The 26,096-nt window shown below is 39.0% G+C and overlaps 1 protein-coding gene across 2 annotated transcripts in view; it reads right to left on the bottom strand.

Moving 5' to 3' along the window:
* The window catches only part of narfl (nuclear prelamin A recognition factor-like), a 49,448-nt gene that overhangs the window by 9,123 nt on the left and 14,229 nt on the right, over positions 1-26,096 (bottom strand). For both annotated transcript variants that reach the window (XM_073060716.1, XM_073060717.1), the window contains exons 6-9: positions 24,147-24,265; positions 21,890-22,019; positions 16,489-16,561; positions 1,084-1,221 (exon numbers count right to left, since the gene is read on the bottom strand). In XM_073060716.1, coding sequence (XP_072916817.1) covers positions 1,084-1,221; positions 16,489-16,561; positions 21,890-22,019; positions 24,147-24,265 — 460 coding nt within the window. The remainder of the gene's footprint in view (positions 1-1,083; positions 1,222-16,488; positions 16,562-21,889; positions 22,020-24,146; positions 24,266-26,096) is intronic.

Raw genomic sequence — 26,096 nt, 5'->3', positions numbered from 1 at the left:
AGAATCCTCAATGGCTTCATTTCTGGTTACAGAAACAGAAAGCTAGCTATACTTCAAACTGGTACTCATTCAAGCAAAGTCGGCGGTGTTTCACTGGATTTGTGTGAAGTGCTAGACAGCCCACAACAGCAGTACTGGTCACCGCACTGCAGGAAGGATGTGATAACACTAGAAAGGGTGTAGAGGAAATTTACTGAAAGCGTCGCTAAAACTGGAAAATTATGGTTACATAGAGAGACTGACTAAGCTGGGCTTGTTTTCATTGGAACAAAGCAGCAAAGGGGAGATTTAATGAAGTATATAAAATTACAAGAGTCCTGGACAGGATGAACATGGATTCATTTCCTTTAGCAGTAAGGCTAACAATTAGAAGGCACAGACCTAAGTTAATTAGAAGGAATAGAGGGGAACAGTGGCTAATATTTTCACTTAATGAGCAATGCAAGGATGGACCTCACTGGTGGCAAAGGTCCAGTAAAATACCTCACCATGTTATAAAATTGCCTGGATGTGCACTTTTGCCAGAACCAAGAAATGGGAAGAGGACTCTATCTAAAACTGGGGCTCCCAACCATTTTTATATCATGGACCAATATTATTAAGCAAGAGGTCCATTGTCCCCAGGTTGGGAACCCCGGAACTAAAATGAACTATTTGCCTGGTACGGACATCTCCTTTGATGCAAATTTCTATAATTAATTTACTGATGTGATTGCTTAAAGGCTTAAATCTGATTCATTCGGTTTAATTCTGCTTGTTCCTAAACAATTAATATTCACAGAATTATCCAATAGAAGCAGTTGTACTGTATATATGTCTTTCTTTGGCCTTATCCTGGTAGCTAGGCCAAACACAAGCTATATTTTTGACTTTTAGGTCTACTGTAACTAAGCAAAATGGTGTTTTCATCTAATATTCACAGAAGAGGATTTGAAGCACATTCACTTCCCAAAGGACATTGACCAACTATCCCCTGAAGTTCAAAGACTGAATTGAGTCAATGAACAAACAAGGGAACATATCTTCCTATTTTAGTTAGTAAAACAAGGGAAGTAAATTTCAGAAGTTAAATAAATTACTTACCTGAGTGTTTTATATTTAATCTCGTTCACTTCAATTCCAAACAATTCCCTGGAAGCATATTTGAAAACATGTTCCAGGTATCCACCAGAGCCTCCACCAGAATGACCAATAATTTCACCTTCTGCGTCATTACCGAATCTAGAAAATAAATTGTACTGACAGGAATTCCCAAATTCTTAATGAGTTAAACACAAAAGACATAAAATGAAAGTGGTCCATATTAATAGACTGTAATTTTTCTATCAGCGATGGAAGTTTTTACCTTATTGTGGAACACCTCTTATGAGAAATTCTTCAACCTGAAGCTTTAACTGTTTCCCTTTCAACAGATGTTATCTTAACTGTGTATTTCATTTTTTGTGCTTATTATTTTAAAAAATCTATGTAGTGTAGATACAGCAAACACTGACCAGTGTCTTTAACCCGACAAAATTTCTCATTTCTCAAGTGATCTTTTAGTTTTGACTGCAAATTTGGCCCTTCTTGCAAAAAAAGTGTAGAATAATACAGCACTGAGACAAAATGAATGCACCACAATGTAAATCTTTTTAACAAAAGCTAGTATGGGAAACAAAAAAATAGCATTTGTGCAGTTCAACATGTTACTCCTTGGCAACGTTAGTATTTCATTTGTATTAACATCAATATAACCAAGAGGACCTTCACTGGGTACGATGATGATAATAGTGCTTTAGTCCACGAGATACAGATTCAGATTTATTCATCACATGTACTTTGAAGCATACAGTGAAATCCATAATTTGTGTTAACAACCAATACACCCAAGTGCATGCTGGGGTCAGCCCACAAGCATTGTCACACAAATATTTGAGTGCAAACATGGCATGCCCATAATGTTTGACAGAACAACAAAGAACACAAGCAATGAAGAGAAACAACAAGCCACTTTTCTCTCTCGCATCCTCCCTTTGACCCACAGTCTTCCAACTCCCGCTAAGGCCTCTGGCTTCCAGGCTTTAGCCATCGGACTACAACATCCAGACTTCCAATTGATCTTTGAACTCTGGTATTGACCCCCAGACCAGCTAATCTGTTTGAACTCTGAGCACACTAACAGACAAGCCATTGTGTCTCCTCACACCTCCTGTTCGCATGGACATCTACTGACCTGGGACAGTCCATCACCTACAGATGTCCTTCGTCATTTGTCCCCTTCAAACATGGAGTGGAGGGCCAAGCTCTAACTCCTCCACATCCTTGTCACTAATCTCTAATCTGACCTCTAACTCTCCTAAACCATAACTTGGCCCCTAACACCCCGCTCTGTTCCCAAAACTATTCCTACAAACCTAAAAAACAAGTCTAAGCCATGATCTTGACAGAAGAACACGCAGCTCAGTGCTATCTTGATATGACAAAAATAATAATAAAGGCAGTGAATATTTATTTCTGAGATCCCACAGAAGGATAAACTTGTGTGTGTGTGTGTGTGTGTGTGTGTATATATATATATATGTATATATAATATACACACACACTTTTATTTAATCAGATATAAAATCACTTCAGTGTAGTCAAGCAATCTGTAAAAGTTGCTGGAAAATCCATTACATAAATCCAGTTGGTGTGCTCATTATTCTGATGAACAATGCCTAGAATTGGAAAAGCTATTTTAACTACTAAAATGCAGATAATAAGGTATTCTGGCTTTGATACACAATTTGATATTAATTGCTCAGCAAGTTATTGAAGGCATACATTAAATGGTCAATCTTTGATCTACATAAATTGCATCTGTTCGTTGTAAATGGCTAATCCTTTATGGCCCACATAACAGATTAGTTGCTAGCTGCAAAATTAGGTAATTTGTTAAAATGATTAGTGGAGGATTTTTAGAAATCATAAATTGTATCTGAAGTATCACATTTACTTTCAACACCAGTCCTCATATTCCAAGTCCTCTATGAATTTAAATAATGGATAGATTATAGGTTAAAAAAAGACAATTTGAACTTCACTAGAAGAACCAGTTTTTCAAAAAGAATAATAGGTTATGGAACTAGATCCATTTATTTTGCATTTTTAACTTCAGTTTGTTATGTAACTGTACATTCAAAGGAGCACATATGAAATAAGATCAAAAGACACGGGAGCAGAATTAGGCTAATCAGCCCATTGACTGTGCTCAGCCTTTCAATCATGACTGACTTACGTAACCTCTCAACCTCATTCTCCTACCTTCCCCTCGTAACCTTCGACGCCTTTACTAATCACGAACTAATCAACCACCGTTTGAAATATACCCAATGACTTGGCTTCCACAGCCATCTGTGGCAACGAATTCCTCAAATTCGCCACCCTCTGGCTAAATAAATTCCTCTTCTCTGTTAAAGGAATAACCTTGTACTCTGAGGCTGTACCCTCTGGTTCTATACTCTCCCACTATTGGAAATATCCGTTCCACATCCACTCTATCAATATTCAGTATGTTTCAATAAGATTATATGAAATATTGTATTAGATTTCAGTTTGTTTCCAAAGTTAGTATTTGCCAAGATTTTGAAGTCCCTCTAGGTATCATAAATATAATGAATGAATTAATTACGAGCTTGCAAATGCTATACAAACAGACATTTTCAAATATTATTGCCCTAAGGACTTAAATACCTTTTATAAAGGCTATCTTTAGCTTTAGCTGCCTTGTTTACAGGAAGGCCGTAATGTTAACTGTGTCTCAAATCACGTAGCTATGCGGAAATTGTTCTCATCAATAAAAGAGCTAGACAGGTCTGATCCGATAAAAACAGAGTTTGGTATTTGGGCTGCTATCCCAGCCAAGACAGCCAACTATATGTCAAGGGCTATTTAGAAACAAGACCTTAGAGTTTTGCTTTATCCAAAAAAATCTTAAATTATTTTTTAGCCTCTGGATGATCAAGTAATCAGTGCTGATATTAATCAACTCCATCAGCTATTAAAAATTCTCCCAAGCCACAAGAGATTTGAAGCTATAAAAAAATGTTTAATTAATTTACATGCAAAGTTGAACATTGCAATGAAGACAGAGCAAACACTCAGAATAACAACATTAACTGAATACAGGGGACACTCATGTTATGGGGGTGGCTGGCTGCATTCCTCAAAGTCTTTTATCACGGTTTTCTTCAGTGTAAAGTGGCCTCATTAGAGCATGTATCAAGAAGTTCAAGTTGAGAAAAAATAAATTGTTTCTACATTAACTTTTTTCCACATAGAATTCTGCAACAGCAAATTTTATTCTGTACCTCAGATTTTTGAGTCGAGATTTGAATTTCTTTCACCCAAGCAGCCATAATGCAGAGGCGGCATGTACTGTATGCTGTAGCATAGTGGTCACCAACCTTTTTAAGCCCAAGAACCCCTACCTCAGCCTTAGTGAAAGGCAAGATCGACCCCAAATTGATTAGTTACACGCATGCGCACTGGGGCAGAAATGACCGGAAGTAAAACTCCACAACCCGGAAGTAGAAATAACGTACAAACACCAGGGATACCCACCCTTTTTCGCACCGCGGACCGGTTTAATATTGACAATATTCTTGTGGGCTGGCCGACGGGGAGGGGTGGGTGTTAAACACGACCGGAATACAGCGATACTCAAAGCAGGGTCCTTATGTCCAGTCTATTCCGCAATTTAGTTTACATGGCTCTCAGCACTTAGCGCTGCCCCGCTTGCTCACGTTTTTTTCTTTTTTTCTGCTCATAAAACTCAACAGGTTTGTCTTTTAGTGCAGGATGCTTGGACTCAAGGTACTGAAGCAGTTTTGAGGGCTTCATTGCCTCATTAGATAGCCTCTGGGCCCAAACTCCAGCCTCCCGCTTGCCCGCCACCAGACGCCTTGGCCAGGTGGGGCTGGTTGTGGGTGGGGTGAGAAGACAAAGTCAGGGCCGGAGATACCCGTACCGGGGCCGTGGCGGTCGCAGTCCGAAGAAAGCAACTGACCGAGCGAGAAGTGAGACAGGGCGTGCGCCCGCCCCCCCCTTGTAGGTAGGTAGGATCTATTAGCCGACAAGTTTGGCTGGAGGGATGACTTTCAGTAGATCGCAGCGAGGTAGCTGCTCTAATTACGAAATGCTGAGCCCGAATGAGATCTGCGAATAGTTTAGCACTGGGTTCCCCACGAACATTTGGTGTGCTAAGCTGGTTCAAAGGTGGCGCCCATCTGTCCGCGCTCCAGGCCAGCAGCAATGGCACTTTCCGCCGGCTGCACGAGGCCAACCAGTGATCCCCGGCACAAGGGTATCACTGTGTTTAGGCGACTGATGACCTCACGTGCGTTCAACAGTGGGCGTGACAGGGAATGAGGAAAGATGCAGCTGACTCACATCGTTTCCTTGCGGCCTGGTGGTTGGGGACCACTGAATTACACTGTGTAGAGCGGGGGAGCCATAAGCATGCGCACTGGGCAGAAAGAACGGAACTAAAACCCCGCAACCCGGAAACAATCTCTCAACAATATTTGTGTATTTATTTTTCTTTTTTTTTCAGGATCTACTGGGAAAGTCTCAAAAGATCGACTAGTCGATCACAATCGATGGGTTGGCGACCACTATTGTAGCATGTTGGTGCAGTTCGAGGACAGGTACATGATTCACTAGTAATCCAGTAAATGTAGAGAATTGAATTAATCAGGGATTCGAGAAGACTTTTTTCCCTATCAAGTAACAAATAGGCTTCAGTTCAGTAAGATCCCTGGGATTCAACTATGATGTAATCATAGTATGCTGAGTAGCTAATCACACTTAAGATTCTCAGTTAGGAAGCATACATGTATTTTATATTAACTTTGCAAAGATTGAACAGTACTTAAAGAAAAGAACAGGCAGGTAAGATTAAAGTTAATTGCAAAATTCCATTACTAACCTATTTACAAATAACAAAAAACACTTGTATTTGGAAATACTCAAGTTAGAGAACTTTTTAAGTTCTGTTTTTTTAATGGCTGACTGCACAGTAAACTGTGTGCATCATTATTAATCTGGGTAACTAACTGTGTTCAGGGCACTTTAATAGAGTGGGACTAGTTAATTTGTCCCCAGAAAGCAAAACAAATCCAATTGGACTAACCACTGCCCAGTCTACTGGACTCCTATTCATCAACATAATGGAAAGAGTCATCAATAGTGCTATCAAGATTCACATCCTTGACAATAACCTTCTCACCAAGGCCCAGTTTCAGTTTCACTAGGACTACTCGAGGAGAGGTAATTAGAACATGTGTCCAAATATAGACCAAACAGCCAAATTCCGGAGATAAATTGACAGCCCGACACAATACTTAAGACAACAGTACAACACTGAGTATGGCACGGTGGAACTCTGGTAAAACCGAAGACATAGACAGCAGAGTATGGTTGGAGATCAATCATCCTTGCCCCAGAATATACCCAACTGCCTTTCTTCTATAAGGTCAGAAGTGGTGATGATAATGGTGATAACATGCTATTCACTTCCATTCACAATTCTTCAGCAAATTATATATTCAATGCCAATGTGCAGCAACAACTGGACACTCAAGCATTGACAATAAGCGGCAAGTAACACTTGCTCCATAACTATGTCAGGTATCTCCTACGAGACAGTCCGGCTACCAAACCCTTCACATACAATGGCAATTCCATTGCTCAGTCATTCAGCATCAACATCGTGGTGTCATCAATGACCGGAAACAGAGCAAGCGAGAGAGAACAACACGATTCGGTCAGACATTGGGCATCCTTCAATAGGTGACTCACCATATACAAGACATAAATCAGTGATGTGATAGAACACTCCCCACAAGCCTGAAGAATGCAGCCCCAACAACAGACAAAATACAGGAGAAAGCAGCCTGCTTGTATCCATCAACCACCCTAAATATTCAGTCTCAGTTACCCTCACACTGTGCTGTAAAATGTACTTTAGTTACTCACTTAGGCTACTCTGACTGACCTTCCAAATCTGTGAGCAAAGGTGCTGAGAAGAACAAAAGAACAGCAATGGTTTGGAAAACCACAATTTGCAGTTTCCCTTTTAAATTATGCATCAACTTAACCTGGAGAGCTCACCCTTATAGCTATGTTTAAATCCTGGAACCCCCAAACCCAAGGAGATTGTAGCAGTGATAGAAAACAAATTAGTCTGCAGATGCTGGAATGTGGAATAAAAACAGGAATGCTGAAAAACTCAGCCAGTCAAGCAACATCCACAGAAACAGAAACCAGTTAATATTTCAGGTCACAGACCAAATCAACAGAAAAAGTGCTGCTGTTCATTATAGTTTATGAACAGCTCGATGATTCCTGAGGATGAGTGTTAAATGCTGGCCTGGCCAGTTACACCCATATCCTGAAAAAATAAAGTACCGGTAAATGCAAATATTTTCAAGCTGATCACATTGTCCTTGTAGGCATATTGAATCACTGACAACTGCGGGGTTTCGTCATGCTATAGAAAATAGTAAACAGAAGTTTGTATTTAGTTCCTCAAAGCAACTACACTATCAAAAAAGATCTAGGTTGATCTTCTTTCTTAATACTGTTTTCCTGCTTCATCCCCATATTTCTAGGGCAAAAAGCAAATAGAGCCACTTTTCAACATAATTGTATAAGGGCTAAGAGTGTTGTAAAAACAAGCCTGAAGGCTTTGTGTGTCAATGCGAGGAGCATTCGTAACAAGGTGGATGAATTGAATGTGCAGATAGTTATTAATGAATATGATATAGTTGGGATCACAGAGACATGGCTCCAGGGTGACCAAGGATGGGAGCTCAACATCCAGGGATATTCAATATTCAGGAGGGATAGACAGGAAAGAAAAGGAGGTGGGGTAGCATTGCTGGTTAGAGAGGAGATTAACGCAATAGAAAGGAAGGACATTAGCCTGGAGGATGTGGAATCGATATGGGTAGAGCTGCATAACACTAAGGGGCAGAAAACGCTGGTGGGAGTTGTGTACAGGCTATCTAACAGTAGTAGTGAAGTTGGGGATGGCATTAAACAGGAAATTAGAAATGCGTGCAATAAAGGAACAGTAGTTATAATGGGTGACTTCAATTTACATATAGATTGGGTGAACCAAATTGGTAAGGGTGCTGAGGAAGAGGATTTCTTGGAATGTATGCGGGATCGTTTTCTGAACCAACATGTCGAGGAACCAACTAGAGAGCAGGCCATTCTACATTGGGTATTGAGCAATGAGGAAAGGTTAGTTAGCAATCTTGTCGTGCGAGGCCCCTTGGATAAGAGTGACCATAATACAGTGGAATTCTTCATTAAGATGGAGATTGACATAGTTAATTCAGAAACAAAGGTTCTGAACTTAAAGAAGGGTAACTTTGAAGGTATGAGACATGAATTAGCTAAGATAGACTGGCAAATGATACTTAAAGGGTTGACGGTGGATATGCAATGGCAAGCATTTAAAGATCTCATGGATGAACTACAACAATTGTTCATCCCAGTTTGGCAAAAGAATAAACCAGGGAAGGTAGTGCACCCGTGGCTGACAAGGGAAATTAGGGATAGTATCAAGTCCAAAGAAGAAACATATAAATTAGCAAAAAAAAGCGGCACACCTGAGGACTGGGAGAAATTCAGAGACCAGCAGAGGAGGACAAAGGGCTTAATTAGGAAAGGGAAAAAAGATTATGAGAGAAAACTGGGCAGGGAACATAAAAACTGACTGTAAAAGCTTTTATAGATACGTGAAAAGAAAAAGATTGGTCAAGACAAATGTGGGTCCTTTACAGTCAGAAACAGGTGAATTGATCATAGGGAACAAAGACATGGCAGACCAATTGAATAACTACTTTGGTTCTGTCTTCACTAAGGAGGACATAAATAATCTTCCAGAAATAGTAAGGGACCGAGGGTCTAGTGAGATGGAGGAACTGAGGGAGATACATGTTAGAAGGGAAGTGGTGTTAGGTAAATTGAAGGGATTAAAGGCAGATAAATCCCCAGGGCCAGATGGTCTGCATCCCAGAGTGCTTAAGGAAGTAGCCCAAGAAATAGTGGATGCATTAGTGATAATTTTTCAAAACTCCTTAGATTCTGGATTAGTTCCTGAAGATTGGAGGGTGGCTAATGTAACCCCACTTTTTAAAAAAGGAGGGAGAGAGAAACCGGGGAATTATAGACCAGTTAGTCTGACATCGGTAGTGGGGAAAATGCTAGAGTCGGTTATCAAAGATGTGATAACAGCACATTTGGAAAGAGGTGAAATCATCAGACAAAGTCAGCATGGATTTGTGAAAGGAAAATCATGTCTGACGAATCTTATAGAATTTTTTGAAGATGTAACTAGTAGAGTGGATGGGGAGAGCCAGTGGATGTGGTATATTTAGATTTTCAAAAGGCTTTTGACAAGGTCCCACACAGGAGATTAGTGTGCAAACTTAAAGCACATGGTACTGGGGATGGAGATAGAGAGTTGATTGGCAGACAGGAAGCAAAGAGTGGGAGTAAACGGGACCTTTTCAGAATGGCAGGCAGTGACTAGGTACGCAAGGCTCAGTGCTGGGATCCCAGTTGTTTACAATATATATTAATGATTTAGACGAAGGAATTAAATGCAGCATCTCCAAGTTTGTGGATGACACGAAGCTGGGCGGCGGTGTTAGCTGTGAGGAGGATGCTAAGAGGATGCAGGGTGACTTGGATAGGTTAGGTGAGTGGGCAAATTCATGGCAGATGCAATTTAATGTGGATAAATGTGAGGTTATCCACTTTGGTTGCAAGAACAGGAAAACAGATTATTATCTGAACGGTGGCCGATTAGGAAAAGGGGAGATGCAACGAGACCTGGGTGTCATTGTACACCAGTCATTGAAGGTGGGCATGCAGGTACAGCAGGCAGTGAAAAAGGCAAATGGTATGTTGGCATTCATAGTAAAAGGATTAGAGTACAGGAGCAGGGAGGTTCTACTGCAGTTGTACAAGGCCTTGGTGAGACTGCACCTAGAATATTGTGTGCAGTTTTGGTCCCCTAATCTGAGGAAAGACATTCTTGCCATAGAGGGAGTACAGAGAAGGTTCACCAGATTGATTCCTGGGATGGCAGGACTTTCATATGAAGAAAGATTGGATCGACTAGGCTTATACTCACTGGAATTTAGAAGATTGAGGGGGGATCTTATTGAAACGTATAAAATTCTAAAGGGATTGGACAGGCTAGATGCAGGAAGATTGTTTCTGATGTTGGGGAAGTCCAGAACGAGGGGTCACAGTTTAAGGATAAAGGGGAAGCCTTTTAGGACCGAGATGAGGAAAAACTTCTTCACACAGAGTGGTGAATCTGTGGAATTCTCTGCCACTGGAAACAGTTGAGGCTGGTTCATTGGCTATATTTAAGAGGAAGTTAGATATGGCCCTTGTGGCTAAAGGGATCAGGGGGTATGGAGAGAAAGCAGGTACAGGGTTCTGAGTTGGATGATCAGCCATGATCATACTGAATGGCGGTGCAGGCTCGAAGGGCCAAATGGCCTACTCCTGCACCTATTTTCTATGTTTCTATATTTCTAGATTCCTCTAATATTCAGAAATACAAGCTCCCACAGCTGTCTTGGGTAGAGAATTCCAAAGGCTCATCACACTTTGAATGAAGCAACTTCTGCTCATTTCTGATCTAAAAATGGTCATGGCTCCTGGTTCTGGATTCCTCAGCCAGATAACACATTTACCCTGTTGAGTCTCTAAGAAATGTGTACATTTCAATCAGGTAATCCTTCATTCTTCTAAGACTTGGGTTGGCTAGGGCTCCATGCTTCTTCATTTCATCTACCACTCCAGAAACATATGAATTCTCTGACCCCCGGAGTGCTGAAATCCAGATAATTAAAAATATTTAAGATGAAGATAACTATCTGCAAGATCTAGAAATTGAGGGGTTTGGGCAACTTACACAGAAGAGGAGTTGAAGCCAGCATCAATCAGTCAAAACCAGATTGAATGGTGGGGAAAGTTTGAGGAGGATAATGAACCTTCATCATATTCCTTCTATATCTCCTTTCTTAGATACTAAGTGACCAAAATGGTATATAATAATAATTCAGAGTCTCACCATGATCCTGTAAAAATATATTTATACAAATGTGGTGCATTAGGATCCACAGGTGAAAAAAGTGATGCAACTTCAGTTGCATGAAGTTATGTCAACAGACACCCATGGCTTTGATACAGCTTTGCCACATGGCTACCTCTCCTTTCATCTCCACCACTGGCTCCATCTTTAGATGGCCTAACACTCATCCAATCTTGGGTGAGACCAACTGAACACCAACTGAATTTTGATAAGTATTGATAAATACAATTGCTGCTCACTGGTTTCTCCCAGGATTGGATGAGTGACAGTCCATCTAAAAATGGAGGCAATGTTGGGCACAATAGTATAGTTGGTCGCGTGGTAGAGCAGTTTGCTGTTACTACCCTGTGGAACCCTAATGTAGCATTAGCAGATGCCATTGGTAAGCAGTATGAAGATAAGAACTCAAAGGGAACAGTTAGGAAAAGTTCCAGGCAAATTAATGGGGAATGATCCCCATTGCAGTAATCCAAAGCAAGTAGAAAAACTCAATGTATCTGTAGCTTTGACCCAGATGGGAGCAATCCAGTTTGGCTGGATAATATAAGTTTTGAGATGAATAGTGTAGTTATTAATTGCAAATATGTCATGTATGGTGTACACCATAGTTCCAATCAACAGCTGACATCTGATGATTTACAAGGGCTACTTTTGGGGTTTTAATACTGCAAAAGTTAGGTCTGAGGTTCAAAAAAATTTCAATCCTTTGCAAACAAAATAGGGTTTAGAATAGGAAGGTGTCATTCAACAATGAAGAAACAGATTTCAGATATGGGGTGAGAGATGCAATAACTATGCTGTAATGCCAAAGCAGAGCAAATGTAAGAACTTCAAAGATAATTTACCATAGAAAATTAGGTTCAAAGTTGTGGATTTCCAAGACACTGACAACTAGCTCTATTTCTTTTCCCCTCACTCTTATCCCAATGGATTTCAAGAATCCATAATGTCTTTTTCTTGTTATTCAATTCACTATACTCTCCGGTAGTTGTTTCAAATGGGCAACTGTGAAATATTTGGGACCATCTAGATTAAGATATAGATTAGTTAACTGTAAAGATAAAAGAGAATCTTTGGATTACAAACTATATTTAAAGTTAAAATTTATAGTATCTAACTGAGGTGAAAAATTTATTTGGGTTGAATACTTTGGTAGCTGTACCATACTTCACGAGCACATTTCCTTAATTTTAGTATCCACCTCACCATCTGGTCTCTTCACTGTAAACGGCAATACAGGAGTCACACTTCATTAATTCCAGGAAGTCCTTAGCTTCCTCCTCCCCAAAACTGTAAACAATTACAATGATGCAGCTAGAATAAAGAGCCTTCATGCATGCTGCTTAATTTTTGTGCTGTTGAATTTACAAACTTCCATGCATGCCATATGTTTAATCTACAACAGGAACTTTTTATTTTAGACAGAAATTCTTACTAAGATTGTTGGTTTAGTCCTGTTATTCAGAAATTAAATAATCTATTTCCTTAACGGGGAGCACCAAATTCACCCACCCTGTCTTCAGTTCCCTGGTATGACAGATAACACAGCAATTGAATTCTGCTATTTCATTATTACTGTCTAGGAAATGGAGCCAGTCACGAAAGGTTTTGTTCTGACTCAATTCTCTGCTAATGTAGTAGCAGATCCAGCTAAGCTGTAGGAACTCTATCACTTGACTATAAATAAAAATTAATTTATATCCCATAAAAGAGTTAACTGTGAAATTCCTTCCTATTCATAAAACACAGCCTTGCAAAGAATCAATCTAAAATGCCATCCACTGCAGAATATTTTCATTTCATATGAAAATTATTGCCTTTGAATAGACTACTCAAGTTAAAAACTACATAAAATCATTGCTGTTTATCTCTATGTTTATATCTCTATATATCTTGAAGTTTATAATAATTTGGATAGTTTCTGTAACAATTTTATATATGGAATAAAAGCACGAGTGCACTTCTGCAGGGACAGTATTTTACTTCAAACTTCTGCAGCCACATTCAAGTCAAATAAGCCATGATGTTCTCTTCAGCTGCACCTGCCTCTCTGGAGTGTTCACTTATGCTCAGCATGTAAACATGAGATGTTGATAACTGAACCTATTTAAATCAGTCTCCAGCTTAGCATTCCTCCATTGCATCACTTCCAGTGAAAAGTAAATCATTTTCAGACACTACACCCATAGCCTGGTGTTTCTCCAACAATTTACGAGCTGGAAAGGCGTAATGATGGCATCTTGTCTGCCATACATAATTAACTTCAGGAAGTTGGAAACAGCCTCTGTACAAATATCAAAACATCTGGGCAATCTATCTAAAGAAGCCAAGTTTGTTTTTTTTGTACTGCAAACGTCAAGAAGCAATGTTTATTTTTACACAGCAAAATGTTTAGTCTTGGTTTGAAACCTCTACATCAGGTCCATCTTTAGCAAAAATGTATTATTTACATGCATTACCTATTTACCTCTATGATGTCACAACAATAAAGATTTCCAAGGTAGTAAGTATTTTACTCTTGATGTCAAGTTACTTCACAGATTTCCCTAATGTAGCTCACATTGTGATGGGAGGGGTATGGAGGGCTATGGACCAGGCACAGGTTGATGGGGCTAGGTAGAATAATAGTTCAGCACCGATTAAATGGGCCAAAGGGCCTGTTTCTGTGCTGTAGCACTCTATGACTCTAAAATAAGTAAAAACCTGAAGATACCTGTAAATCTGAGAAAACATATAATGCTGGAAACACTCAGCAGGTCAGGCAGCATCTGTGCAAAGCACAAGAAAATTAATGTTTCCGGTCAAAGGTCCTTCCCAGGAAATGTAGATATTTTTAAAAATGTTGCCCGACCTGCTGAGTGTTTCCAGCATTTTTGAGTTTCATTTTATAACATAAAGAAATTTGATTTCAAACTACCTGCATTTGTGACATCTAGCCACAAGGTGTTATAATCACATTTCTTTCAAGCTTGTACACCATACAGGCCATCCCTAGTTTAGCATTGGGTTCCACTTTTACAGTTGCCCACAAGTTAAAAGCACTCAGTACAGTAATCATTATGAATGGTGTTGATGAAGGCTAAGAAACACGACCATACAGTTGCAAGAAATTTGTGAACCCTTTGCAATTACCTGGTTTTCTGCATTAATTACTCATAAAATATGGTCTGATCTTCATCTGTCACAATAATAGACAAACACATCTGCCTAAACTAATGACACACAAACAATTGCACTTTTCATGTCTTTATTGAACACATTATTTAATCATTCACAGTCCAGGCTGGAAAAAGAATGTGAACCCTTGTACTTAATAACTGGTAGAACCTCGTTTAGCAGCAATAACCTCTACTAAATGTTTCCTGTATCTGCTGATCAGACTTGTACAATGGCGAGGAGGAATTTTAGATCATTCCACCATACAGAACTGTTTCAGTTCATCAGTATTTCTGGGATACCATGCAAGAACAGCCCTCTTCAGGTCATGTCACAGCATCTCAAATGGGTTAGTCAGGACTTTGTCTTGGCCATCTCAAAACACGAATTTCTTGCTTTTAAACCATTGTTATTGATTTACTCGTCTTTTGGATCATTTTGTTGTTGCATATCCAACTTCCATTAAGCTTCAAGTGACGGACTGCTACCCTGAGATTCTCCTGTAAAATGTCTCGATGCAATTTTTACAACTGCAAGCTGTCCAGGCCCTGAAGCAGCAAAGTGACCCCAAAACCTTGATGCTCCTTCCACTATGCTTCAGAGTTGGGATGAGGTTTTGGTTTACTGTGCAGTGCCCTTTTCCTTACAAATATAGCTGTGTGCATTTCTACCAAGAAGTTCAACCTTTGTTTCATCTGTCCACAAAACATTGTCCCAGAAGTGTTGTGGAACATTCAGGTGGTCTTTTGGAAACTTGAGACATATAGCAATGTCTTCTTTTGGAGAGCAGTGGTCCTCCATGGTGTCCTTCCATGAACATCATTCTTGTTCAGTAATTTTCTTATAGTGGACACATGAACAGAGACTTTAGCAAGTTCTAGAAATTTCTGCAGGTCTTTTGCTGTTACCCTTGAGTTCTTCTTCACCTCCTTCAGTATTGCACATTGTGCCCTTGGTGTGATCTTTGCAGAATACCCACTCCTAGCAACAGTACAGAATTTCCTCTATTTGTAGACAATTTCTCTTACCATGAACTGATGAACACCCAAGCTTTTAAGAAATGCTTTTGTAGCCTTTTCCTGCTTCATGCATCTCTACATTCTTCTTCTTCTTCTAAGGTTCTGTGAAAGTTGCTTTGATCGAGGCATGGTGCACATAAACATTTCTTTCTTAAGAACAGCAGGCTCTGTCAGTATTCTAACTTTGTGTGTCTTTTTTATACACCAGGGCATCTTAACAACCCACATCTCCAATCTCATCTCATTGACTGGAAAACTTGACTCCAAATACCTTCTGTAGAAGGCATTACCCCAGAGGTTTACATACTTTTTTGAACCTAGACTGTAATTGTTTAAATTGTGTACTCAGTATTGACGAGAAGAAGTTTGTGTTATTAGTTTAGACAGATTGTGTTTGTCTATTATTGTGACTTAGATGATCAGATCATATTTTATAAGTAATTAATGCAGAAAACCAGGTAATTGTAAAGAGTTCACAAATTTTTTCTTGCACATTCCCTGTCTAGTTACAATGGTATGGGATCACAATGTCCCACACTCAGTGGCTGGTTTTGATACGTTTTAAGTATCTGTGGATGTAAGACTTTTAATGGAGTATCACTGCACAAGTACCAATCGAAAAGATTGCTTGTTGATTTCCAAAGCAACTCTCTAAGTGGCCTCCTGCAGCAAATCTGCAGCCCGTGTCCTTAAGGGACAGTGGTGTTTGACCCTCCTTCAGTTCTGCTTCAATGATTCCTCTCTGTGTTACTCTACTCAGTCTTAAGTATTAGAATGCAATGTCACAAAGATTACTAAATGCACCCATCAGATCAGGTTAACATTTTATTAAATGTCTTGAAATTTAAAAAAGCACATTGTCCTTAGGATTAATAAACACTATCACAATAACAATTAGTTTGAATCGCCAATCTAAATACCATATCTTACAGCAGAGTTCTTGAGGATCTTAACATGAGCTATAAAGACAAGGTGCATTGTACAGTATATTTACAACAGACACATTGAAATGAAGTCAGTATATTTCAAATTGCTTAAATGGGTTCAGTAGATGGCTGACAAAGCACTATTAAAAAGGAAAACAACTATGAGGATTGTAAATTAAAAGGAAACTATAAACTCACAAGAACCTATAAAGAGACTCAAGTTAATCATATAAAGACTTACATTGCATCCAGTGGTACAGGATCCACATTGACCAAAGAGAGTCCCTCTTGTTCCAACATCTTCAACACTTCACCTTCAAAACAGAAATTCTTTGATAACACACCAGTGAACAAAACTTTAAAATAAACAACCAACTGGCTGTGGGAGTTGTCTATGGTATGGAAGATATATCTGTGGGAGAATTCATCTTGCCAGCAATGCCAGAACCAAAATCCTAAATAATTAATAGGACATGCCATGTAAATGCCCTCCTTTGTTTCATCACTCTCCATTGTTTAAGATCATCCAGAAGGCTCTGATTTTCTCCCATGTCAGAACTTACCGATCTTGTTCTTGAAGCTTTTCCTTAAAGGTGACATAATATTCCGTTATTGTTTAACATTTATTCTAGTTAGGATTCCTCACATCCCACTGATGAGAGGGAATCCTTTCATTAAAAGTCCCATCTTAGATTAACTTTGCCCTTCTCCATTCTACAGCTGTGTAGTAGAGAGCATCCTGACGAGGTGCATCACTCTTAGTATAGAAACTGCACTGTGGTGACAGGAAGGTTCTACAACGGGTAGTCAAAACTGCCCAATGCTCCAGTCTACCTGCCATCAAGGTATACAGAAAGGTGCCAGAGAAAGGTCAGTAACATCGTGAAGGATGCCAGCCATCCTGCTCATGGACTGCTTGTCCCACTCTCATCAGGGAGGAATCCACCCAAGGACCACCAGACTCAAAAACACTAACTTTTCCCAAGCAGTAAACCTGATCAACACCTCCACCCACTAACCCCACCACTACTTTATTTTCTCCTGCCAGTCACCTTATGTACAGCCCAGCATCACTTTATGGACATACAATCTATATACTATCTTATGCACTTATATTTATTGTAGTTTTTTAAAACTTTTGTGTTCTTTATCTTTTGTGTTTACTTTTGTGCTGCATCTTGAATGTTGAATTAATAACTTAAATCTTATTGGCTCACTGCTCAATGTTCTCCTCGTGTGTTCCAGAGGACACCTGCCCATGGTGCCCATCTCATTCACCCGAACCACATCACCACTCTAGTTTCTGCACATCTTCAATTTTCAGCATATCTGCTCTTCTCACAAGCAAAAGGAACATACAATCCAATGGATTTAGTACTTGACTCCGTCAAGGACATTTTCTCTCTGTACAAGTTTTCTTAAACAATATTCTTCATCATGACCTTCTATTCCTTTCTTACTTGTTCTTAAACATCTTGTATCAATGGATTTTAAGTTCCCAACACAACTTTTTAAAGCCATCTTTGTACTGTCAATTTTTCTTCGTATTTCTGTCTACAGTTCATCAACCAGCTTTATACAGAAGCATTTAATGAATTCTAAGCCCTATTTGTCACCCAAATAGTTTCTCTGAGCTTGCTTCCACCTAATGCTATACTGTTTTCTATTTGTTACTGATACTTAGCTGAATGTGTACATTATCTTACTTTTCTGCTGATTGAAACTGATCCCGCCAGTTCAAGTGATCACAGAACATAGAACAGTACAGTATCACAAACACAATAAAATATGCAGATGCTGGAAATCCAACTCAGCAGGCCAGGCAGCATCTATGGAAAAGAGTAGACAGTCGATGTTTTGGGTGGAGACCCTTCATCAGGACTGGAAAGGAACTTCTCCCCTTCCTTTCCAGTCCTGAAGAAGGGTCTTGACCCAAAACATCGACTGTTTAATCTTTTCCATAGATGCTGCCTGGCCTGCTGAGTTCCTTCAGCATTTTGTGTGGGTTGCCATAGTACAGGCCAATCAGCCAATAATACTAAAGAAGATACCAAAAGTTACTACAGATACATAAAGTGTAGAGGAGAGGTGAGAGTAGATAATGGACTGCTAGAAAACAATACTGGAGAAGTATTAATGGGGGACAATGAAATGGTGGACGAACTAAGTATTTTGCAACAGTCTTCACTGTGGAAAAAACTAGCGGTATGGTGGAAGTGCAGGTGTCAGGGGTCAAAAAGTATGTGAAGTTACCATAACTAGAGAGAAGGTTCTTGGGAAACTAGAAGGTCTGAAGGTAGATAAGTCACCTGGATCAGAACCCCAGAGTTCTGAAAGAGGTGGCTGAAAAGATCATGGAGGCATTAGTAATGATCTTTCAAGAATCAGTATATTCTGGAATGGTTCTGGAAGACTGGAAAATTGCAAATATCACTCCACTCTTCAAGAAAGGAGAGAGGCAGAAGAAAAGAAATTATAGGCCAGTTAGTCTAACCCCAGCGGTTGGGAAGGTGTTGGAGTTGATTATTAAGGATGAGTTGTCAGGATACTTGGAGGCACATGATAAAATAAGCCATTGTCAGCATGGTTTTCTCAAAGGATAATCTTGCCTGCTAAATCTGTTGAATTCTTTAAAGAAATAACAAGCAGGATAGACAAAAAAGAACCGGTGCAACACACACACAAATAAAGAATCGGTTGATGTCTTGTACTGGATTTTCAGGTGGTCTTTGGCAAGGTGCCACACGAAGCTGCTTAACATGCTACGAGCCCATGGTATTACAGGGAAGATTCTAGCAAGGATAAAGCAGTGGTTGATTTTCAGGAGGCAAAGAGTGGGAATAAAGTGAGCCTTTTCTGGTTGGCTGCCAGTGACTAGTGGTGCTCCACAGGGGTCTGTGTTGGAACCAATTTTTTAATGTTATCTGGTAATGATCTGGGTGATGAAATTGATGACTTTGTTGTAATGTTTGAGGATGATATGACGATAGGTAGAGGGGCAGATAGTTTTAGGAAATAAGGTGACTACAGAAGGACTTAGACAGATTAGAAGAATGGGCAAAGAAATGGCAGATGGAATACAGTGTTGGGAAGTGTATGGTAAAGCACTTTGGTAGAAGGAATGAAAGCGTTGACTATTTTCTAAATTGAGAGAAAATGCAAAAACCTGAGGTGCAAAAGGATTTGGGAGTCCTTGTGTAGGATTCCCTAATTTGCAAGTTGAGTTTGGGGTGGGGATGGCAAATGCAATGTTAGCATTCCTTTCAAGAGGATGAGAATATAAAAGCAAGGATGTAATGTTGAAACTTTATAAAGCACTGATGAGGCTTCACTTGGAGTATTGTGAGCAGGTTTGGGCCCTTCATCTTAGAAAGGATATGCTGAAACTGGAGAGAGTTCAAAGGAGATTCATGAAAATGATTCCAAGATTGAATGGCTTGTCATATGAAGAGCTTTTGATGACTCTGGGCCTGTATTCACTAGAGTTCAGAAGAATGAGGGGTGACCTCATTGATAGCTATCAAATGGTGAAAGGTCTTGAGAGAGTGGATGTGGAGAGGATGTTTCCTATGGTGGGAGAGTCTAAGACCAGAGGACATAGCTGCAGAATGGAGATGAGGAGGAATTTCTTTAGCCAGAGAGTGGTGAATCTGTGGAATTCTTTGCCACATGCAGCTGTAGAGGCCAAGTCTTTATGTATTTTTAAGGCAGAGGTTGACAGATTCTTGATTGTTCAGGACATGAAAGGATACGGGGAGAAGGTAGGAGATTGGGGCTGAGAGGAAGATTGGATCAGCCGTGACGAAATGGCAAAGCAGACTCAATCAGAATCAGGTTTATTATCACCAGCATGTGACATAAAGTTTGTTATCTTAGCAGCAGCAGTTCAATACAATACATAATCTAGCAGAGAGAGAAAAAAAATAATAAATAAAACAAAACATAATAAATAAACAAGTAAATCAATTACGTACAGGCCAAATGGCCTAATTCCGCTCCTATATCTTATTTTGTGTCAACCCTTTAACCTACTCCAACCCATTCCTCTCACTTAGCCCCCCATTTTTCTTTCATCCATTTGTCTATGTAAGTGTTTATTAAATACCCCTATTGCATCTGCTTCTACCCCCATCCCCTGCACCTATCACCTTTTCTGGTAAAAAAAAAAACTACCTCTGAAACCCCCTCCCCTATATTTTCCTCAGACTACCTTGAAGTTATGGCCCTTGTAGTAGCCTTTTCTACCTTGGGAAAAAGTCTTTGGCTGTCTACTCTATCTTGACCTCTTATTATTTTGTACACCTTTATCAAGTCATCTCTCATTCACCTTCTCTCCAAGGAGAAAAGCCCTAACTCGCTCAACCTATCCTCATAAGACATGCTTTTTAATCCAGACATCATCCTGGAAAATCCCTTCTGCATCCCTCTACAGCTTCCACATTCTTCCTATAATGAGGCAATCAGAGGCAACCAGAACCGAACACAATATTTCAAATGTGGTCTAGCCGAAGTTTTACAGAGCTGCAGTGTTACCTCGTGGTCCTTGAACTCAATCTGCTGACCAACGAAGGCCAACACACCACATGCCTTCCTAACCACCCTATCAACTTGCACTGCAACTTTGAGGGACCTGAAGACTTGAGTACCAAGATCCATCCCTCTGATGCTCCACACTGTTAAGAATCTGTTATTAGCCCTGCATTCTGCCTTCAAGTTCAACTTTCCAAAGTGAATCGCTTCACACTTTCCGGATCGAACTTCAGTGCTCTCCAACCGCAATGGTGAGCCTTACCACAAAGACATTGATCCCAATGTTGCTGAGGTGTACGTGTCCATTTTGAAGAGACACCTCCTGCCCCAGGAAAGCCTCTGAAATCTGAAGTACTCCCTCTTGTCACATATTAATCTGCTTAATCATCCTACTTCTATTCACACCAACATGAAACACTGAGACCCTACTTATAAAGCTTCCTCCACTGCTAATGTAAGTTTAACTGCTGGCCCTCAACTTCTGCCTCCCTATATTGTTAGTACAAGTGAACCATCATTTCTAGATTAGCCCCTCCTTCCACCAAAGCTCATGGAAATTCTGCACTCCTGTCCATAATATTGTTTACTCTGACATCAGGAATGCAACACATCATATGACACTTGATTAATACAGATACTTGTTTACAGATTACTTAGATACTATCAGTGCCACACTCCTTCAATGTATCATCAGCACACCCACATCTAATGCTAAGTACAGTTTTATTAGTAACACACAGCTTGATGATTCTTTAGCTGACCAGAACTACGCAATTGCAAATTGACCAATTCCTTGAATGCGTGAATCTGGAATCCTTCATCTCCCTGATGTTTATGAATGACACTGGTTATCAATTAATTTTGGAAATCCTAAACTTAAGCTCAATAATCATATTTGTACAGTTTGACTTATAATCTGAAAATTTCCCAGGTTTTGATAGTTTTAAGCATCTTACATGGAATTTTTTTCAGCTTAATCACAAAGAATAACCTTACAGACAAAGCAAAAGCCGAAAAGGGTGAGGGAGCAAAGAGGTAATGAAGTAGGTAAAAAAACAACTGGAAAAATGTCATTAAGCTTAATAGACAGCTTTTCTACTGGCTTTCCTCACCTGAAGTAATTACACAGTCTACATCTCTTGTTTGGTATTCCTCATTGAAGAAATCTTCCCTTGAAGCCTCTAATTTTTTATCATAACATGGCATTACTGTTACATGGTATATTTGATCTGGTACCACGTTCTAGGGAGAAAGAACACATCACTTCTCAGTGTTTTGCCATGTACATTACTAATATCCCAATTAAATTTATAATTCATGACTGAATCAAATGAGAAGTATTCAATACCAATAAGGAAATATATTTTCAACTTTAAAAGCAAAAGGAATATAGAGCAATAAACATGTTCTAACATTTAACAAGATCATGAAAATCATCTGAATTAGATAATGTCTAATTTGTGCCTCAACTCCATTTCAATTTAAGCCTTTACCAATACAAGTGGAATCGCAGTTTCATTATGGCACCAGAGGCCATCATTTGTGTCAGCTCACTGTAGAACCAACATTACCATTTCCCTGCTTTTTCAGCTCAGCCCTCCAAATTATCTTTGGTCAAAATGGCCATTCAAATCCCTTTTGAAAACCTGATTGATTCTACTTCCGCCATCCTAACTGGCAATAAATTTGAGGTCACAACAGTTCTAAACGCTTGCTCTCACAGTCGCTTCTATCTTTTGATCTTCTTTTAAATTGATGTGCTCTGACCCTTGAACCACCTGCAAACTGGAACATTTCTATTGCATGACCCTGTCTAAAATGATCATAATCATCTGCATCTATGCCATATCTTTCTTTAACTTTCTTTGCCTTAGAAAGCTCTGGCATCTCCCACTTAACTTTGTAATTGAAATTCCACATCACTAAAGCTATTCCAAAAATCTTTTCTGTACCCTCTCATGGACCTTCACATCTTTCCTAAATTCCATTAATGGAAGAGTGCAATATTCCACATGTGTCCAAGGCAGTAACTCAGCATCCACACCCTTCTGAGGGAGTGTTCCAGATATCCTCCGTGTCTGTGCCAGAAAAATAACTTCCCGGTTCCAATTCAAATAGACCTAGGCTTAATTTCAAAGGTATTCCTCTAGTCCTGGATACACCTCATTGTTTTAATAAGCTTGAATAGATTAGTCTTCAAGCTTTTAATTTCAAGAAAAATAAAAGGTGGTAATTTCAATGGTCTATTTTCAATTGAAAAAGGAAACTTCAGGTATGTGCATCTCTATACCCCATATCATATTTTTATCTAATCTCATTTATATCATTACATTTGAAAAATACATCCCATGAAAGTAAGTTACTTTTTTGTTAAGGTATGGCACTACGTGGCAGCAGCAGACAGTACATTGACCAGAAACTGTCTCCCTCTCCACAAACACTGCCTGACCTGCCAAGTGTTTCCAGAATTTTTGTTTTTACTTCAGATTTCTGGAGTCTTCCAGTAGTCTTCTGTTGTTTCTTCTGTATATGTTTGAGCATATGTAACTTATATGTAATTAATTTAACATTTGTTTGCCAAGTTCATAAAGTACTGTGCTGCTGCTGTAAAGTGCAAATTTCATGGCATTTATACCCTGTGTCTGAATACCTATGACAATAATAAACTTGAACTTGAAGTACAGTACTTTGTTTTTGACAGGCATGCTAGACTTGCACGAGGAAGATACATCAGCTTGAAGAAACAACAATCATCAGGTGTCATCCAAGATGGTAACCATTTAAAAGAACAAACCCAGTAGCTTGTTTATTTTAATATCAGCTCCTTCAAATCTAGAAAACTACACTATTATTTAATTTGAGATTGGATCTAAATCCATTCTTTATGGATTAGATGAATCTTTGCTGCCAGCATGCTACTTGAAGTATTTGTGAAAAATATTAATTTGCTTCCTATTAGTCCTGTCCAACTGAAGTGGATAACAGTTGGGTATTGCACTCGGATACCACTTGGAAGGGTTGTGGGAGGGTCCCATTGCTGCTATGTTCTTCCCAGGTTGGGAGTTAGACATATTTTGGTGACCCAGAGGGTCTTCATCTTTCAGCTGACATTACTTTACCAGTATGTTCCAGTGCTGAGACCAAAAACCATCTATACAAAAAGCTGTGCACATCTTTGGGCTTCTCTCATTTATCTCAAATCATAAAATTAAACAATATCCGCAACGCTGAATGATATTTTAGTCTGAGGTACACAACTGAAGCAAGAAGAAAAAAAGACAAAGTTCACGTAATAACCTACCCAAATCTTGATCAGCAAAATCTGTTTTAAAAAGTGCTCTAAATTTGGGAAATGATATTATTGCTTACCTGCTGTTTTGCAAAGTAGTCCTTAACTAATGAGCCCATCACCTGCTGTGGGGATTTTGTTGTACTGATATATGGAATTATGTAACTACCGTGGGTTTTTTCTGCATAACATATCCAACCTGAAACACAAAAGTGCAACAGTAAATTAACATTCATGTTTAATTTTGTTGGGCCAAGCTTAAAGAGTCTCTGCCAAAGCAATTAAAAGATAAATGATTTTTTTCTGTGGTTTTAATAGAATATTTTGTGTTCAGTTTGCTTGAACCTGCTTCAATATTCTGATCAAAACATCTTAGAAAGACATTAAAAACACTTGAAAATATAAAGAGATGTGGCAGAGTGGATGTAAGACATATTCCCAACAAAGTCTTTTATTGTGGTGATTAAGTATTTCAAAAAAAAGGCCACTTAAACAGATTCTGATTTTTTTAAAAATAAATTTCAATTTACAATATCTATTACTTTTAATCTTCAATAATTAACTGTCTGGGAAGAGAATTTACTGTCATCTGCAAAGTCTCACTTTTGAAATAAAAAAAGATAGTTATGTATTGATTTTAAAGTTCCCTAGATTCAGGGAAGGTTTCATTAAAATGCACTTTATGCTGCATTGCTGCCACAGAACAGCAAATTTCACATCAAAACAGTAATAATAAACCTGATTCTGAGATTGGGAAACACCAGATATAACTTCTTTATTCAGAAAAAAGCAGAAAATTATGGGCCAGTTAACTTAGTCTCGTAATCATGGAAAATATTACTTAAAATGTAACAGGGAACTTAGTAAATTTCATGGCAAACAAACAATGCTAATATGGTTTTGTAAAAGCGAAATCATGTCTGCCTGCTTTATTGGAATTCTTTGAAAAAATTACGTGTGTTATGGATAAGTAAGTATCAGTGGATGTATAAAGAGTTCCAGAAGGTATTTGACGGTGTGCCACATCAAATGCTACTATGTGAAATAAAAATTTGTAATATTGGAGGTAACATAGTAGGCTAAAAACACTCCTGGCTGACAAAATGTAATGAGGCTGGGGCTTCAACCTTTTCCAGTTAAATAAATGATCTGGATGAAAACATCAAAGGAATGGTTATTAAACTTGCTGATAACATAAAGACAAGCAGCAAATAAGCCTTGAAGGAAAATAAGGAGGCTATAAAAACCTGTAGATAGGCTAACTGAGAAAGCAGGGATCTGGCAAATGCTGCATAATATGGGGAAGTTAAGTTAAATGGAAAAGAAAAGGTAAGAGATTGAAGAATTTGAGATGCAGAAGGATCTAGCTGTCTTAATACAAGATTTGTAAATGACCAATGTGTAGGTAATGCAAGTAATTAGGAAAGCTAACAGAGCATTATTGCTGATTGCAAAGAAATTGAATACGAAAGGAACAATATGCTTAAAAATGGTGAAACTTCATCTGGGATACTGGTAGCAGTATTAGCAACAGTACTAACAACAGTATTTAAGTAAGGATGTAAAGTACTAGAGGCTGTTCAGATATTTACATAGGAAAGGAGGGCTATTATTTGAAGAAATGCTGAATAGGCTACACTTGCATCCACTGCATTTTAGAAGAGTGAGAGGTGACTTGATTCTGAGAGGCCTTGACCAGGTAGATATTGAGAGAATGACTGCACAGGGGAGAATCTCAAACTAGTTACTGTCTAAAAATAAGAGGCCCTCTACTTAAAGCAGCCATGCAGCAAATTATTTTCTCTCAGAGGGGTGACAGTCTTTTAAATAACTTTTCATAGTACAGTGGAAATAGTGTCTTTAAATATTTTAAGGCAAAAGGTAGAAGTAAATTAGTCCTTGATGTGGAAAAGTGTGAAAGGTTACCAGGGTTGACAGAAGTGTGTTACTGACGTTACAATCAAACAAGCTGAAGCACCTGAATGGAATGGATCTGCTCCTAACTCACATACGTATAAGAAAATGAATCA

This window comes from Hemitrygon akajei, chromosome 11 (assembly GCF_048418815.1).
Source record: "Hemitrygon akajei chromosome 11, sHemAka1.3, whole genome shotgun sequence".
Taxonomy (NCBI): domain Eukaryota; kingdom Metazoa; phylum Chordata; class Chondrichthyes; order Myliobatiformes; family Dasyatidae; genus Hemitrygon; species Hemitrygon akajei.
Note: the sequence above shows the minus strand (reverse complement) of the source record. Positions and strands in the feature narration are given on the sequence as shown.